Source organism: Carassius gibelio, chromosome A1 (genome assembly GCF_023724105.1).
Source record: "Carassius gibelio isolate Cgi1373 ecotype wild population from Czech Republic chromosome A1, carGib1.2-hapl.c, whole genome shotgun sequence".
NCBI classification, from domain to species: Eukaryota; Metazoa; Chordata; class Actinopteri; order Cypriniformes; family Cyprinidae; genus Carassius; species Carassius gibelio.
In genome coordinates, this window is record NC_068371.1 from 35,437,050 (window position 1) to 35,456,436 (window position 19,387).

The 19,387-nt window shown below is 36.8% G+C and overlaps 2 protein-coding genes across 4 annotated transcripts in view; one reads left to right on the forward strand and one right to left on the reverse strand.

The window, feature by feature from the left end:
• On the forward strand, window positions 1–7,147 carry LOC128018981 (uncharacterized). Of its 2 annotated transcripts, XM_052604923.1 has the most exons (18): window positions 1–512; window positions 602–766; window positions 845–963; window positions 1,076–1,244; window positions 1,402–1,514; window positions 2,171–2,723; window positions 2,881–3,005; window positions 3,167–3,410; window positions 3,539–3,675; window positions 3,751–3,841; window positions 3,933–4,055; window positions 5,260–5,432; window positions 5,506–5,603; window positions 5,678–5,805; window positions 5,989–6,169; window positions 6,416–6,557; window positions 6,650–6,719; window positions 6,855–7,147. In XM_052604923.1, exons 1-18 carry the CDS (start codon window positions 74–76, stop codon window positions 6,875–6,877), a joined length of 3,093 nt encoding a protein of 1,030 aa, XP_052460883.1. In that variant the 5' UTR covers window positions 1–73; the 3' UTR covers window positions 6,878–7,147. The 2 variants fall into 2 exon arrangements, with proteins under 2 accessions (XP_052460883.1, XP_052460874.1); XM_052604914.1 differs by having other exon boundaries at window positions 4–512; window positions 6,650–7,147.
• Window positions 7,148–7,220: 73 nt separating this feature from the next.
• The window catches only part of LOC128018994 (EVI5-like protein), a 41,917-nt gene continuing 29,750 nt past the window's right edge, over window positions 7,221–19,387 (reverse strand). The window contains exons 20-24 of one of the 2 annotated variants that reach the window (XM_052604942.1): window positions 16,645–16,852; window positions 8,617–8,789; window positions 8,308–8,424; window positions 7,772–7,937; window positions 7,221–7,546 (exon numbers count right to left, since the gene is read on the reverse strand). In XM_052604942.1, the coding sequence (XP_052460902.1) occupies window positions 7,449–7,546; window positions 7,772–7,937; window positions 8,308–8,424; window positions 8,617–8,789; window positions 16,645–16,852 (762 nt within the window). In that variant the 3' untranslated portion in view covers window positions 7,221–7,448. Of the gene's footprint in view, window positions 7,547–7,771; window positions 7,938–8,307; window positions 8,425–8,616; window positions 8,790–12,383; window positions 16,853–19,387 lie in introns of those variants that run through there. The other variant, XM_052604935.1, reaches the window with a different exon arrangement.

Below are 19,387 nucleotides of genomic sequence, written 5' to 3' on the forward strand. Positions count from 1 at the left end.
GTTGATTAGACTCGCTGTTTGCCCGTGCGAGCTTCGGTTCACATGTGAGGTAGCGTTAAACAGCAAACTGGCGATGTCTTGCGAACTAAAAGCCTTCGTTTCAGTTTTGATATTATCAGCAATAGCACTTCATCTCATCTGTCGTTCTTTTAGCTCTACGCCTAAGCGGGAAGACCTTGGTTATTCCGGAGAAAGCAGTTTTAGTAGAGTGTTGTACGATTTTGCCAGCAAAACCGGATTTTCACCTCAGCTCCAAAGCGATGCGTCGGAATTCAAAGCAACAAATCCGAATGGAAAGCGCTTTCGACGCGCCAGTTCAAAACTTCAAGTCACAGCTGGTTTTCCCAGTGAAAAAAAGAAAGAAACGCTTCCTCTTCAGTCGAATAAATCCACGTATGAATTTCGATCCGACGACAGTGCAGCTATACATTCTAACACGGAGAACGCTACACTAACAGGTTTACCCAAAAGAGCTCTTGAAATCGAATCTGGATTTCAAGGTGACGCCCCAGGTGTGTTTACCTTAAATGTGGAAATATGAAGGTTTTGGTGTGTTTTTGAAATAGATTATTTATTTTAACTAATGAATTAACTCCCCAAGCATTTGGAAGATTGGCAATCCCGGGGAAATTTTATGCTTCTCAAAGTGGGTCCAGCTCCCAATCCACCGATATGGAGAAGACATTACCTAAAGTACACTGTTCAGAAGAAGTAATGACTTTAACAGCGACTGGAAAAGATTACACGAACATCTTTGTAGATAGAGGTGAGGAATTCAAGTGTATTCTTTTTTTTTTTAAACTGATGGTCCTAAAGAAAATTAACTGGTGTGTTTTATTCCCAGTGGATGCAGCCCCACTGCATTTATTCCAGGTACCTGCATATTGTGGTTATTCTGTCAGGGTCACATGGGAAGATCTGGTCCTAATAGTCCCATATGATGGGTGCTACATCATACAAGAGGTGCCAAATATTTCATCTTGTACTGTAGACTTTGTTCTGATACGTTTAATCAATAATAATAAAAAAATAATGGTCCAGATTTAACCTTTTAATCAGTCTTTCCGCGTTTCAGAATGGCAGTTATGTTCTTTCACTGCTGTGGTGGGGCAGTCCCATAAAGATATCCTGTCCTATGACACCTGTGAACTCCGAACCAACCCCTTCTGTCTTGTGCTCTCATTTTGGCATGGTCATTAAAATAGAAGGAGCCCGGGACGCTGCAGAGAAACACAGGGTTAAAGGTAGGTTAAATGAAACTAATAATTTTATAGTTGTTCTCGCATCGATATAAATTGTCTTGTAATTAGAATCTTGCCAAAAAAAGTTTACTTTATATAAACTTACAGTTGTCTTCAGTGAATCAAGATGAGTCTTAAATGCAGTTTTTGTTATCCACAGTGAATGGGAAAATACTGCCTCTCCTGTCTGAGACGTGTGCGTATCGCATACATTCTCCTCCTGAGGTTGTTCTACTCCATACTGTTTACAGCTCAAGATGTGTGACCGTTACGGTAAGAAACAGATATTTAAAATGAAGGTATTTAAAGTCTCTTACATTCGTTATAAATTACCACATTTGTCCACTTATTGATTTTGATGCATTAGGCTTATAGTACGTCATTCAGATTTGACACAAATAGTCTATCCTCAAAAGTAGTATTTTACTCTGTATTCAACAACTATTTCATGGTTTTCTTGTGATGATAAAATTATTTCTTAGATATACCACACTCACTTTGGTTTCCAAATAAAAGGTTTCCAAATTAATAAAAGGCACTGAAGCAAGTTTGTTAATGTTTAGAGTTTCCAGAACACACTAATACTTGACCTTGGTATCATTTTTAAAATATCACTGAGATGCTTATATTAAATGTAAGAGACCTTTTAATATATCGTTATTATGGGCAGTTACAGCCAACTCGATTGTCTGCAAGTATACAACAATCATTGAAACATTTAATATATTCTTAATTATTTTCTACTGCATCACAGTTCATGGTTGTCACCTCCAAATTTGTTTTCATATCTAAACAAATAATAAAATCACTAAAGGAGCATTCAGTGTTCTCAATGTCACAAAAGGTCCTTTTTGAAACCGTCACAGCTTGCTTTGAAGGAGATATGGAGCCGTGTTTCAGTTCATGAAGTTTTGCTTGTATTTCTGTAGGATAAAGAAAACATCCTTGATGTGATTTTGGATGGAAGTCAGTTCACCCTCTCATGTCCCTTTCCTCACCACCTGATTCCCTTTCTTCCTTACCTTTATTCTCATCCATACCATAAATCACTGCCACCAGCTCCCATTTATCCCAAATATCCCCTTCATCATCCAGCACCTCTTTTTGATGACGCTGTGGATCAAATACCACAAACGCAAGAAGAGACCGTACCTCAAGACCCAACGATACCCCCTCCACAATATTCACCACACCCTGTATCCTGTCCCCCTTATCCTGAGAAATTCTGTTCTCAGTACCCCATGCCATATCATCAGCCAGCCGTTACCACTGCTTCACAACCAACCATCCAGCCATGGACGTCATTTCCTCAAACTACATACAATCCTCTGGCCTCTCTAGTTATGCAAAAGACCCCACTCCCTGTGTTTCCTACGACTCCATCTACACCACCCTCCCAGATGTCCCCCTCTCTTAATTGCATGAGGAATAAAATAATGGCAACTTTGCCCTCAGCAAAAGAGGACTCCATTAAAGTCAAAGGTGAGATATATAACATGAGACGTTCTATGAGGATTAAGGGACTTATTTAAAAAAGAGAAACAACTGTAACTTTCTGGTAGTGTAGTTTATTTGCACACATACATACACATCAAAACTTTTTTGTTTTTTTGCTTTTCTGTGGTGGTATTATTTGAAGACACTGAGACAAAAACCTGGATCTCCATTGCATCAGTACAAGCAGCCTGTAATTACACACTCCACTCCAGAGATGGCAGTGTTGTGCTCTCTTCACCACTGCCTTCCTGCCACACAAAGAAAATGGTAAGCCCTCAGGGTTGAGATTCAGCACATTCCAGTGTGCTATTGAATACGTCAGTTATTGAATTAAAATACAATAATAAACCTTAATTCAAAATTGGAATATAATTGAATGTATGATTCACTCTTCCTGCTGCCTGCCTTCTCTCTTTTTACCTCTTCAGTCCTCCACAGTGATCTCTCTATCTGTCCGGTTCTGGGATCTCTCTCAACTGCGATACCGAACCCTACAGCTTCAGTGTCAGTACACTGAGGATATAGACACACAACCATTGCACCAAATCATACCTCAACTTACGACTGAACCCACAGCCACTCAACCACCCTCTAAATTTGAAGTGTTGTGTTCTAGCCAACATATGAGTGTAAAACTGCCACCTGGACCAACATCGAGCCTCTATGTACAGGGTGAGTTTGAGGTCTGTTCAGAAAGCATACTCTGTTGAATAATTTCCCATGACAATGAGGCAATTATAGGTTGTATTGAGACTTGTATTAAAAAAAAACTAATAATAAAAATTTAATCTTTTTTATAGACCCTTCCAATGGGATGAAAACAGAAGCTGTTAGTATTTTGGAGGCCCCCAGTCATTGTGGGTACTCTGTGAAAAGGGATCAAGATGGTACCATCAACATCCTCCTGCCTTACTCTTCCTGTCACATGACTCAGAAGGTCTGTGTTGTCATTTGTTGTTATGCAAGTTGTACTGCTACTCTGGTTTCTTGAATATTTGTTTCTGTTAATCAGGATGGACTGTACAGGATTATATTAAAATATCAGACACCGAAAGGGCTCGCAGCTGAGTCATTGCTGTCGTGTCAGGTTGTGACAAGTCAAGGTACAATATGAATCTTTCTTATGAGTGGATTCAAACATTGTTACTTAAAAAAAAAAAACGTATTTAAAAACTTTGCAGTTTTGTGTTTTAGAGTGTAATGTTGCACCTGATCAGCAGTTGGTCTGTGGATCTGGGGCGTTATCGTCATCCGAGTGCCATGACAGAGGCTGCTGCTATTCTGCAGACACCCAATCATGTCATTACCCCATGGACGGTGAGCTGGACAATATTAAATTATAACAGAAACACAAACCTTAATTCAACATTTATTGTGTAGTAATTTACAATAAATCTCAACGTAATTATCGGAGTATGCTTACAATTCTAAAGAAGATTTGGCAACACAAAACGTGTGCGTGTTATTTATATATATATATATATATAATAAAAAATGCATGATAAAGGTGTTCGTAAAGTACTTTAATTAGATTAGATTAGATTAGATTAGATTCAACTAGATTAACAATTAGATTAGCAGTGTAATGTTACATGTATTAGCCCTGAATCATCATGCTATGGACGTCATGGTTCGGTTCAATGCAGTTAGACGACGAATACAGTCAGTCACAGACGTTCAGTCCAGAAGGGGCCACACGTGGTAAAAATCAAAGAACCTCCTGCTTGTTTTAAATCAGCAGTTTGGGAAAGTTTCAGGTTCTAGAGTTGCGGAATTGCAGTCATTTTCTAAAATGTAATTTGTGTGGAATTTCTATGAAGATAAAACAAAAGCTCACTGTTCGCAATGCTCGAACTGTGGGAATTCATGTATCCTATGAGGGGAAGTGACCATCTTCAGAAATGTTTCGATGGCATTTTCTTTTCCTCTTACTTCCATATAATGCCAAAGTAGTTTATAAGCCAGCTGCTTTAACAGCAGTAAGCAGGGAAACTCTATTTCTGTTATTTTACATTACTCTTATTATTCATGAGGTCATAGATCGCATCATTAGGTACCAATAAAAGGCATAATATATATTTTTATAATGCATTCTATAAAAAGGCTACAAGTAAAGAATTACCTTTTTTTTTCCTTACAGTGGTTTTTGAAAAGCGGGTGATACTTTTTTTTCTTTTTTTTTTTTTTTTAGCAAAAACCTTAAACCAAAAATAGTACACCTTTAAACCAAAATGTAATCAGATTACTTGTGTATGGTAAGAAAGTAAATTACAAAAAGTGTATTTTATGTGTCAATATACTTTTGCCTGGAGTAGCATTGGGACTCAGAAGGTTTTATTTTTATTATTATTATCATTATTATTAAATTTATTATTATTATCCAAAACATTCTAAACTGACAGCTGTATTTTCTTCATTTTACAACATTTGTTTTTTGGTGTAAAGTTTCTTTACAAAAGACCTCTCAAAATCCAACAAGAACATTTTCAAGAAACAAGTGTATTTTGTGTATCCCAATCAGAATGCACAATGGATCGACATTTTGTTTTCTCGATCCACTCATCCGCCGCGGATCCGCCCCTATCCCCCGCCAGCCTCGTCACAGCTGGCGACAACCCTTGCACACCCCAAAAAGTTACTGCTGACTGGGCCCTCTTCAAGATCCCTCTGGATGAATGCGGGGCGCACAGATATGTGAGTAGATTCATTGCAATAGGTATGTATCTGAGAGCATGTGTGCATACAAGTCTAACTGAAAGGTCTCCAGGAGGTGGGTAAAACGGTCGTCTACATGGTGGAGATCCTGAATAGAGTGCAGCCCCTCAGTCTAAGTTACGGTACCATCACTAGAGAGTCGCCTGTAAGGTACACATGAAAGTACAGTTACACTGATACACAAAGAGCCAAGCAACATGCTGAGATGTTCCCTGTTGTCCCAGACTACTGGTTGAGTGTCGGTATTTACCTGGATCGGTGATAAGTGTGGGTTATCTGGTGAAAAGTCCATCCCTCGGACCTTCTATCAAAGCTCAGGGGGTGTTTGGAGTTCAGCTCCGGATTGCAAAAGGTTTGTTAAAACATTTTCTTCATATAAAACCTAGCTGAGCCATTTACAATATGTTAAAAATATTAAACATTTTCCCAAGTGGAATGCTACTATGTTCAAGAAAATCTAGGCATTTGGTGACTTTTGCAACCAAAAAAGTGATTTATAAGATTGTGCATTTAACTACAACCTCTTTTCATTCAGATGAGCTCTACATTGATTTCTACCCACAATACCACCAGCCCCTGCGTATGCTTCTGGGGAAACCCCTCTACCTGGAAGTGCGTCTGCTAAACCCTCCAGACCCCACTGCTGTACTGCTGGTGCATTACTGTGTGGCATATCCACGCTCTGCAAAATCTGCCTGGATCCTTATTTATGATGGGTACAAGATGTTTGCTTTAAAACCGCATGAAAGCACTGACGTTTCTAGCATAGTTTTATGGGAACAAACTGAAATTGTAAATGTTGCTTTAGCCAAAAACACTGGTTTATATACTGTATACTGTCACTTTTAATTCAAGTTAATGCATCCTTGCGGAGGAAGTCTTTGTTAGAATAAGAGATTATTATTATAGATTTTTTTTTTTTTTTTTTTTTTTTAATAATAATTTCAAACTTCTGACTTTAGGTGCCCAAATTTTCTTGACCAGACCCCGACCCACAAGCCTCCTGCTACACCTGAAGAGGCCCTGATCAATCACGTTAGACGATTCACGATCACTACGTTCCAGTTCCTACCTGAAGATGCAGACCTGCAGACAGATGAGGAGGTAAAAAGCAGCTCTGGGAGTGCTTGGAAAAATAGTCGATTCACAGAAAATATTAATTAAATTTGAAATTCGACAATGTCTTTTTCCCACAGATTTATTTTATGTGTTCAACGGAGGTTTGTCTGCCCTCAGATGGTCCATGTGTTGAGGGCTGCTTTACAGGTGAGTGTCAGCCATTGTACTTCATTCCCTCAGTATGCAATTACAGCCACTTTTTTTTTTTTTAAACCATCTCTGATTTCTAATAAGTCTTTAGTCATTTGTAATTTTTTCAGCTTAAGCTCTCTGTCCTTCCAGATCCCTCTAATATGAAGCCCTGAGAGGAGGCTGATGAGCTGGATGAAGCCCAACTAATAAATCACCATTCTTTTTGTTTGACAGATACATATACACAGTCTCAAAAGAAAATGTAAATTAAGTATTTTCTTTATGCTGAAGTTTTGTTTAAAATGGTGTCTAATTAAATAGACTTTAGAAGGAGAAAAAAAAAACTTGTGATATCTGATTGTTGCCATCTGTGGATTTATGCAAGTTCACCTTGAGCTATAAACAAATGTTTTGCAGTGACTCAAATAAACCTGTGGCCATCAGCTGTGCTGCTGCTTGACTCATTTCAGTATTACCGGATCCGGTAGTTTACATTGCATTCAATTGTGCACTGTATATTGTACTTTCCTTTTATTAATGATGCACAGCTATGACACTTTCATTTATATCACACATAACACTGTTCTTAAGCTCTGCTGCATGAACAAAAGACTTGGTTTAAACGTATAGAAGAAAGTATGCACTTGATAATTTATAATACTTGTGTTTAAAGTTAACTTATGTACATTCTCAAAGGGTCTTGTTTGGGTAGGCCCTCAGATCCTCTTGGAGGAGAGTGTGTGTTCAGCTGAAGGGTCTGTAGTGTTTTCTGCTGTGTGTGATCAGGTTGGAGCTCTGACTGAAGGCTTTACCACACACTTTACAAACATGTGGCTTCTCTCCTAAACAAAAAAGAAAATTAACCTTGTCAAATGGGGAGCGATGAAAATGTGCTCAATATCTTGGAAATGGAAAGCAATATACTTTGAATAGAATGCTGGACGGAACATATTCCTGCAGATTGTGGTGATTTTCTAAGGTTCTGATAACTTACAAAATACCCCCCCCCCTTCATATATCCAAATGATTCAATCCAATTCAAAGTTTCAAATCTCTGTGAGTCTCACCCGTGTGTATGAAGGTGTGTTTCTTCATGTCGGATTTCTGGTGGAATCTCTTGCCACAGTACTGACAGGGATACGGCCGTGTGTCCGAGTGGATCAGGAGGTGGGTGGACAGAGTGGACGAGCGTTTGAATACCTTCCCACATTCCTTACACTCAAATGTTCGTTCCTGAAATCCACAATGAGTTTTCACAATTTAAAAATACATGTATAGTTTAACAAGAATCAGCATACAAAAATGACTGTTTTACAAGCAAGATTTAATACTGTATATATAGATATACTTTATTCAAAGAAATAATCGCTCACAAAAAAGGTAGAAACGCCTACTAACCTACATACTAAATATTAGAAACAAAGTTGGAACTGGCAGAGATTAAGTGCCATACTTCTTAAAAAAAACGAGAACAATATTCACTTACTAAACCATTTACTAAAGCTGCAGTTACATTATTCAGCATCAGAGGGAGACATATAACAACTTTTATCAGGAAGACCTTAAAAAAAAAAAAAAACACATAGCAAAGGAATGGTCCTACCTTTATCCTACATGGCATCACAGGGTCCTTGCTGTCACAGAATACCAGAGACCGTCCATGATGACTACCATGCGATCTGTACAAGTGAGACTCCAGACGAGTAAGAGATGAGAAAACCTAAAGTAAAAATTCAAAACAGAACTGTTCAAAGAGCGAGTCAGGAAGTGAAGAGTTTTTTTCCCCATCATAGAAAGACTTGAGACCAAAATAAAGTGAAATACAATCAAAGCGCTACTCAAGGAAAACTTTTTGACTTGTATTTCTTGGTGAGCATGATTTATGGACTCGGGGTTCCTGGGGGACGCATACCTTGCCACATAAGCTGCAATGTTTTGGGCCCAAATCCCTCCGAGTACTCATCAGAGAACAGTCCAGTGAACTGTCTCTGCTGCTGATCCCTTGAATGTCTGCTATGTCTCTAGAGTTGACAGGTAACCAGTGCACTGGAGATGGAGAAGGACCGTACCGGAAATCTACTGGATCTGCAGAAACCCAGTAAAGAAGAAGTATTAAACACATGAGAAGAGCTGAACATTGCGACATTTTTTCCCCCCATAGCTATACAAAAAATAAAAAGGGTTCCCCAAAACTGCCTCATGCATTCAGAAAAAATATAATTTTGTTGATTTACATACCTTTTTTCCAGTCATTATTGAGACTGTTGTGTGTACTGTTTTGCTGCATGACTGGAGAATATGCTTGTATCTCTTGGCCTGATTCCTCTGGCAGTGTAGCCACTTTTATGGGGACAGACCAACCCACCAGGCCTAGATAGGGCACGTCAGCGATGGGAAGAGAGGAGCGAAAACCTCCCTTCCTGCTCTTTTTCACCAGAAATGAACGAGGCATAATGAACAAAGAAAGCTAGAACCAGCGACAGAGATGATTGTCCTGCAAGACCAAAAATGGAGAGAGGGAAATAAAATATACAACAACCATATTAACAGAGACATGATGTATATTAAATCTCAGCATAATATATGTATTGATTTAAATGAGAATTGAATGTGCACTATTAACCAAATTCTGATTTATGCTTATAATGAAATTATTTTCAGTAGGAAAAAAAACAAAGATTCTCTTAATATTTTTTTCCTATATCTCTCTGCTCTGGTTCAGCATCAATGACTCCAAATTTTGCAAGCAACAGCCTTTGTGAGGGCAAAAATGCATTTCTCAAATAAAAGGATTAAAGTTTTTTTTTTCTTTTTGACAATAAATTAAATACGAACTCTGGATACTAAACAGAAATGTGTTCTCATCTTGCCAAGTCAGAGATTCTCAGATGCTTATCAGAGCAAGTTCATGACGGCGTATTCCTGTTGAAACACTAAAATCCCCATCATCACTTCATGAAATGAGTAAAAATCTCTATAACACCTGCTGTTATGTCTAATCTTGTTTTATGATGTCATGTAATAGGTCTAGGTTAAAATAAATACAAAAATTGATTAAAATATTGTGGAAAATTTCCAAAATATACTGAAAACTATATAACAGCATATATATATATATATATATATATATATATATATATATATATATATATATATATATATATATAAATCAGTTTATTAAGTCTATGTAACATACAATGTAGTGATTTTAAATAAAAGTTCATTAAGTACTCAACATACTATATAAGTAAAATTTAAACAGTGATGATTGTTTTAGTAAATCTTGGTCATATTGACTATCCTTTTAGTCATGAGACTGATGAAGTACTAATATATGAAATTCAAATTATTAACTCTTTAATATTAAATGAAATATTAAATATTAAACTTTCGCAACTCAACTCATTTGTGTTTACTAGGGTAAAAGCTGACTACAGAACTTAAAACAAATGTTGAATTAGTATAAAGTTTGAAAAATAAAATAGCCATTACGAATTGAGACTACAGTAGTGTTTTCAAATTAATTTTTCATCTGTTTTTGTTTTACCACAGACAGAAAATCTTACAGTGATATATTATGGTGTTGATAAAAAACAAACTATATTTTCATATCACAGATGTATTAAATGTACACTATTGCGTATAATTTTGACAATTTTCTGGTAATTCAAGTACAAATAGGATATATATCTAAAACATCTCAAACAATTTGTGCGATTATTTCAAATGATAATTTCAACTTATTACATATTGTAATGTAATGTACATAAAGTATTAAATTAGATTACATAAGATAAGTTCAAAGATGCATATTTGACTTTTAGGTTTAATATATAATTTAATCAAGGCCTATATTAAGTATTGAGTTACTTGGTGTGAAGACAGGTGGTTTTAGGGGTTTTGAGTGAAAATCACATAATCTATTTCAAAACTAATGGCAGTTGAGTGATTCCTGTCAGTGCACTGCCAGTAGTTCTAAACGAACTTCTCAACTTGTTAAATAAACTGTTAGGACTTACCAGTAAATGCGTCCAGGGCGAGCCAATAGTTTCACGAGGTGTTTCTATAATAAAATGCACATTAAATGCAGTATACTCCTGACTGTGTAAATTGCAAGCAAATTAGGCCGAGCTACGCTGTTGTGTCTCTGTCACTAGCAGTAATAAATCACTGAGGACAGGTGCGCGTTCCTTAAAGCGCAGCAAAACTGAAACTTCGGTAACGCGCGCTCACAGCACCGGCCGACCACAGACGCGTCAGTTTCCGCCGCGCGCTCTGACTCGAGCTGTTACAAACCAGACTTATGCTAACCGTAACTGCTGCTGCTGCTGCAGTTCGAAGGAAAACTACCAGCAAAATAAATCAGGGTGGTCTCATCGAAAAGACAGCCTTTTCTGTTGGTTACACATCTTAAGCACTTGTTTCGTTTAGCTGTGGATGTGACTAATGAAAAACACTGAGGTAATTTTACGTTCTCTTTGCAAAAATGGCTGCAGTAGTCATTCATTGCAAATGTAAACCATAGGTAGGCCTTACTGTGATATGGTTTTGAAGGCGCGATTATGACACATCATTCTAACTCAGATTTGCTTTTGTCCTTGAAGGTATTAAACAGTCACAGACCCCACGCAGACAGATGAAGAAGGGAGAAAGAGAAGGAAAAGTGATGAGAGTGTAGAAAGACTGATGAACCGTGGAGAGTGTGGTTGAGTGAGTGACTGTGAGGTGCAACAACACTTAGCTCTTTTGCCCATGCCTTAAAACCATATAAATAACTGACATTAAGTCCTCACATTTAGGCCGACCAACATGACATTTACACTGTAGGGATGGCGAACAGGAGGAAACACTGCAGTTTGCAGGTTTATGGGTTTAGCAAGAAATTTGTAGAGTCAAGTGGGGCTCCAATGTTGTTTGGACACCAAAATTCATCAAAACATCTTGTTAGACTCTGGTGGTTCTCCAGTCGTTTTAGACTGAAAAATGTTACATTTTGATTTTCAGTGCTTATATATGTAGTTATATACACATACCGGGTTACTATATATTCTTTTCGAATATTTCCATTATTTTATATAGACATAAATGCTGCATAATTTTTCTAGTACCATGAATAGACACTGGACCACAAAACCAGTCTTAAGTTGCTACATGTATGTATAGCAATAATAATATTATATGTTATTATCGACTTAAAACACATCTCTTCCATCTTTATTTGACTCTCTAACTTTAGCACTATTTTAATTATATTCTTAAAATAAATAAATAATCAAACTACCTGCTAATCTTTTTTATTCTGTCTATTTTTTATTTATTAATTATACAATAATATAAAGAAGGCCCTCTAACATTACCTGCTCTATTATTTTTCTATTCCGTCCTATTTTTATTTATTATATATATTTAAAAGCCCTTGCTATGTCTACTGCATTTAAGCTAACTGTGATTTGTTTAGCACTTGTATGTCATTGCTCTTTTGTTGTTTTTGATCACTTCCATTGTCCTCATTTGTAAGTCACTTTGGATAAAAGCGTCTGCTAAATGACTAGTCATTTAATGACTATGTAAATTTAAATGTATAGCTTAGGCCTTAGTTATGATTGAAGAGTTTTTGAATTTTCATCCCTTTAACATACAAATCACTTTAATGCTAAAAGTAGCGACATGACACCAACATTTGAACTTTGCAAATGTATAGCATAAATGTTTATTCATTTTTTAATACATTTTATCTTCAAATACAGAACACTGGATCATCATTTGATAACACTGCCATTTATATATCTTTAGTACTGTCAATCTTAATAACACATCAGTAAAAGTGTAGGAGAGAGAGGATGTGGTCTGATGAGTGTAATGTGGAGACTAGGACATTTACGTACTGTGGAGGTAAGGCAGCTGCTTTTTGGGTTGCTGTTTTGATACACACAATGTTTGAAATAGCAGTCAAACCATATTTGAATGAAGACACTGAATACAGTACATACAGTATGCACATTTTCTGTATGCTTGGAACACTTGACAAATATTATTTCCCCCAATGCATTCATCTCCACATTTACTTATCTTGAAGAAAATGTAAGACAAAAAAAAAACCTGTTATTATACTGCAATATTAAACTATCCTGATAAAAGAGGCATTTTAATTCAATAAGTGTTTCTTTCAACAGTGACTTTCTGCAAGTTCATGCATAAAGGCGGACATTTATGCATTTTGTTTTAATTAGGTCATCTACTGTAACGACGACATACCTTTCCTGAAACCAATCAGGGTTTCATTATGATCATTGGTTACATGGCAACCTTCAAACAACAACACATAACATAAACATAAACACTGGCATGGAAGATGCTACCAAAAAATAATAATAAATAAATAAATAATTAACTGCTCTGATAACAGTGTACAAAAGAATTCAGTTTCAACTGTTACAGTGATATAGTGCTTCTGAGATATGTGATAGACTTGATGCATGGAAAACTGACTCATAATACCACAAAGTACTGATATTATTATCACCGTAACCTTCTTCATTCATCTTTTTCTTCTTCCACTGATTAGAACTCAATTCAGCCACTCTGAAGGTGATTGAAATTAGAGCTCAATGTGAGATACAAATGTGTTTGACCAAATATTAACCACCCACCGGCGATCTGAAAATGGTATGTTCCTGCTCAGGTAACATAAATGGGCTTGACAAAGCCTTTCCAATAAGACTGGCTTTTTGTTTTAAACAAAACCAACTCACTAAACAACAACTCGCACTCCAAGTTAATTTCAAAACAGCCATTTCTGATTTCCTATTAGCAAATATTCTTTAGAAGCTAAAACTCACACCACAAAACCGTTGTGTTTTGTAATCAAGATGTGAGGTAAGCTTCCTTCGACTATTTGAAATCCAACAGTCCCAAACCAGAACAAATGTTGGTACAACAACTGCTCTGCAAAGATTTTCGGCTTCAGGGACCCTCTGAGGTTTCTCTTTAAAGACCAGCAAGAAATGAAAGGTGCAAAGCAACTTCCTTTACTTTCTGCTTTCTTGTACAGAACGGAGTTTATAAAAGGTACTCACTTCTGAAACTGGTTTTGTGGATGGTTTTAAATGTTACAGAGGTCACTGGGTAACAGGAAGGATGTTCTAAATCAGAGTAAAGCCCTAGTAGAGATGATGCTAGGGAGGTTTAGTTTTATAGTGCAATATGAAAAAATATTAAAACCTCATGTCTTTTTGCATAAAATATAATTATTGGTCTATCACACTGTTATTTCTCAGTCTGTCATTTTTTTTTCCGGGTATGATGTATATGTGTATATAAGTGCAAGGGGCATTATAGATTTGATCAAAGGAAAAATATCAGCTCTACAGCAAGCGATTCGACACAAACCATTTATAAACAATTTTGCATTAGACAAAAGACAATGTTCAGTTGGTTCAACACTGTGGTATGTTAAAACAGCAACCCTAGGTTACCTTGAGAACTTACAACCACTCAATAAAAGATATGCTTTATAAACACACTTAAATAGTTTTCATGACATATTCAGCACATACTGTGAATACTTCTCCCCAAAACTCTGATGTCTGGTAATGCATCACACTGTCAGAGACATGACTGAGAGCAGCTTCTCACTGGCTTTTGTCTATAACCAGTAAATGGTGCAAATGTCGGCAATGTATTGTTTTTTAGAAAGTCATGTAAACATGTAAAATGTCTGATGAATGCAACAAATGACAAGGTTTAGCAAAACGAGGCAGTGGCAATGACACTGATGTACCATGTGTGGTCAGAAAAAACACAGCATCGTAGACAGTACTGAGTTAGATGGAAGTCTTCAAGACAGGTTACGAAATTGTGGGTTAAAAAAAACTGAATTGACCAAGCTCTATCAAAGGGAAAAAAACCTGTTACAAGTATGAAATATTTGTATAATATAATGCATATGTATATACAAAACCACCCATTATTTTGCAATTAACTGTAGATTACATTTGTTTGTAAACCTTTCCTAGTTCAGTCAAATGCGAGCAAGCTTTAGCTCTACAAATGAACTTCTTCAATATCAACCAAGAGCAACAGTCTTCACAAATGCTTCAGGAAGTTGCTTTGGAATCGGCAAAAACAAGATAGATAACTGCCTTAAGATGATTAACAGTTGAAATGTGAAATGCAAATCAATATCATAAAGCTGCTTGGGGGTATTTATGTAGTGTACAAATCTAGGCAACTCAAGCGTCAAGTCAATAATAACTTCACAGTATATTTTGGACTTATAGATCTACCTTATATGGGAGAGGGGTTGTCCTTATGAACATATTTAAAATAATAATAATAAAATACCTAACTAGATATGTCATAGCAGCAGTTGTTATTCTTTCCTTTACCCTTTTTTTAAAGTCATCTCTTTTCTGGAGCCCTGTAGTTTCAGCTTCATAACGTTTTTCAGGATTGGCACAGAAGAATAGTATAAATTAAATAGTTTGGCCTCTGTACGCGTGAAGTGCATGTACATTAACATTATAAAAAATAAAAATAAACATACAAAATAAATAGACAATTAACATAATGCTGACAGTTTTCTTTTGCAATGGATTCTTTCCATCCAAAAGTTTGATCACACACAGTTTGATCACACACAGATACATGGATGAGCTGTGGTAATATTCATCTATGTAACTATTAACTTCCCTATTATGTTATTATATAATAAGACTTCGTTCATTCTTATTTTCTCTCCTTCGGCCTTCACCTCCAATTAAAGTGATTGTAGTGTCTGTTGCGTTTGAGATAAACATAAAAGGTGCACATCCTCTCCACAGGAACAAGACAGAGAAACAAAAGAACGTCTGCTGCTATCCTCTAAGCAAACAGCTGAGATGCTCCCTATGTTAGGTGCCAACGGAGCATGACAAAGACAATCCCATGCTTTGACAGGATGCTGCAAACTTGTGTACCAGAAGGTGCATCTCCTGCTTGCTTTTTCTTTCGTCAGTCACCTCATTTCTAGCCAGACGGCTGTTGTAATTGGCGAAGTTTGTATGCTTACAGGGATTGAGTGACTGATTCAATTAGAGGTAGTTTCAAGGCCACACTGTTTTGTTTGAAAAGAGAAAAATGGCAAAAATGACCACACTTTCTGGCACTCAAGAGAAGAGGACAGTTTGTGAATGTATATTGGTATTTGTTATACAGAAGTCCAAACTCAGTCGTGGGAAGAGATGCAATATGTTTAAGACAACATGCAACAGACACACTGACGAAAAGACAAAGAGACAGAGGCTGTGTCCGAAACTGAAGGCAGCTGCCATGTATTTGTATAAAAGGACCACCTTCCAAAACACCAAACGTCACATCTAATGAGCTAGAACTAATTCAAGGAAAGTTTAGATGAACAAGTATTTAGTGACTACAAAATGCTGTGTAGAAATGTAAACTCAAGCTTTTAGAAACATGAGGAAAGGGCATTTATGTATTATTGTATTTTTAATCTCTTTATCAGATGTCGTTTGATCTCTAACCACCAAACTGAGTGCACAGGATTGTGGAGATATTATAAGTCGAACAAATGGAAGGCAAACACTGAATTTGGATATGCCTTGGTGCCCCCGTAGCTTCATTTACTGCAAGAAAAGGTGCGTTTTTCAAGTTTCGGACACAGCTCGAGTGAGGGCCAAGTATATTATGAGAATGTCGTGCTATGCATCGAGTTCCTGGCCTACCTCTAACAGCTTTTGGGTGAATGTACATAATCTCTCTCTCACTCTATATATCTGTGCATTTTTTGCAGTCTATTCCTAAAGGACTCTGTCCATCCCGTCTCACCATTTCAAGCCATCTCAGTTCTCGAGTCCTTCGCTGCACACCATGCTCGGGTAAAGCTGCTGCTGGTTAGGCAGAGGGTCTTGGCAGGGGGTTTGAATGGCGTTCCTTTCCTCGCCGTCGCTGTCCGTGCTGCCTTGACTGTCCAGACGAGGTGATGAATGGTGCGGATACAGGGAGGTTACGGGCAAGTGGCTCTGAAGAGGGTCCTCGTCCGAACTGAGGTAATCACCTTCTGCAGATGCTGGGCTTTCCAAACATAGGTCCTGATATACGCCTTCACCAGTATTCTGGAACTTGGAGGGTTGTCCACGCAGCCGCCTGATCTAAAATGTTTAAGAGAAAGGTGTTGACAATCCCAATACTCTGGCAAATATTCTTACAAATGCACAGTTCAGCAGAAAAGACCAATTTTACCAATGCTGGATCAATGCTTGTCTAGCAGAAGGACCAGCATAAGCAAAATGTAAGAATATGGTAAGAATAAAAAAAAACACAGTATACACTATGAAAACATTGCAAAATTAGTTGTTTGCCCTGAGGCCATCTAAGATGTAGATGACTTCTTTTATTTAGGAAAACTAAAATCTTTAGCTGAAAACTGGTCCTTGGTGATTCATAAAATGCAAGTCATGAAGAACTGGTTCAAAAGAATGATCTGTTCGCAAATCAGAAATCAATGCAGACCGTTTAGCTGAGGCTATGGATTACAGGTAATAATATTGTAAATGATGTTCAGCTTCTTGCACAGACAGATATTTTCACTTCATAAGATATCAATGTATTGCCAGGAGCCACAGGTATTAATTGTGTGATCCCTGATATGCTTTTTTTTGTATTCTCAAAGATGTGCAGCTGCTGACTTGCATTTTATGAATTACCAAGGACCACAGTTTCAGCTTAAAATCTTCTTTACTGTTCTACTGAAGAAAGAAAGTCACCTACATCTTGGATGGCCTGAGGATGAGTAAATTAAAGAGATAGTTCACTCAAAAAGTAAAATTAGCCCATGATTTACTCACACTCAGGATTCTCTAGGTGTATCTGACATTCCTCTTTCAGACGAACACAATCGCTGTTATATTTAAAATGTCCTGCTTGTCCAAGCTGTATAATGACAGTGAATGGTGCCCTGGTTTTTTAAGCCTTTATTCACAATTTGTACAGTGTCCCAACTTTTTTGGAATCGGGTTTGTAAGAAACTGTACTAGTTCATGACAGGTGTTAGAATACCATGAATGTGAGTAAATCATGGGTTCATTTTTACGTGAACTATCCCTTTAAAAGCACATTTTTCTTTTTAGGTGAACTATCCCTTTAATAAAAACTAACAAAATTGGCAATAATGGATCATAAAACACTGACTCATTTTTGACCTTATAAAAAGATTAAATCTAAAAAATGCTCATAACATGAGTTTATGATTTATTTTCTGTAGGGCTTGGATTCAATTCCAAAAAGAATTGAAGAGGACCTTTGCAACTGATTCCATCAAAGATACTCATTTCTATACTTCTCAGTTCCACAGAGCAAATCATTCATTTGCCTCTTGATCGCTCGTTACTTGTAATGGGAAGTCTGAATTATTTCTGCAAACAAGTTCTTTCAGATGGTTTATTTCAGTGAATTGGTTAAAAAAATTACTGCAGCCATTTTTTTGTCATGGTATGTCATTGAAAACATTCAATGTGTGAACGCATATTGCTAATTATTACGTTACATTCGCTTACATTACATTAATGAGTTTTCAATCTGTGATCCTGTGTGTTGAATAACATAGAACTGACAAATATTGATTAGCCATTTAAAGTAAGAATGACACTTTTTTCATTTAAATTGAAATTTAGTGGTTTAATTTATAAATTTTATTTACCAACAACTAACTACAAAGCTGTTTTTGATATTTAGCTTTTGTGGTACCATTTGTATGTTTAAACCTGCATGTGAATATGTTTTACGACTATGGACGTGTGTGAATCATGTAGACAGTGGATTTTCTTGCGTGACAGAAATGGACCACAAATTTTTGCTCTCATTTCAGATCTTCCCTTCTGAGTCAGTGAGCATGAGTGTGTGTGTTTGCATGTCTGTGTGTGTGTGTGTGTGTCCTAACATTCATGAAAGCCTAAAACAGGTATTATGCTAAAATCTCAGATCTGAAACGTCATGGGTTTCCCAATAAGTGCTTTAGCAATTTGCGCGTGTGGGAGTGGGAGGGGCTGTGGTTAACCAATGGAAAAGCGTCCTGAGACAATCATCTACACAAGCCCCACCTCTCACTTCCTCTGTCTGGTTGATCTCGTTTCAGCCAAAACCACAGAGCAAAAAGTCAGTGCACAGCACTTCTGAATTAGGACATCACCGAGATTTTTTAAAAGTACGGTTAATGAAACAAATCTTAACGAAAAACACGTTCAGTGCTGAAACATTGAACAACTGCAAATGCACAAAGAATGATATGTATATATGATATTTATTAATAAAATATCTATTTAAAACACTAGTTATTTTATACTGTTGAAGAACAAAGTAAAAAAAAAAAATCCTCTAAAATTCACTATCATTTGTTATATCAGATTAGAAGGTTTTGTTTTGATAATAAAGTATCCTAAATCTTTGGCACTACCGAACAAATGGTGACCCTATTTCGTAGCTAAATATGAGCTGATGTAAAACGCTGCAGTAAAATCCGTCCTTTGAAAGCGCCCACAATGCATCTCAACTCAGTGATTACAGTAACCATGAAACTGGAGCACAATCGCTTCACATTTGTATGTAAACACTGACACAAGCAAAGAAATCGAGCGAGAGGAAACGTGAGTGACGATGACAAAATCAAAAACGAAAAGAGGGACGAAAAT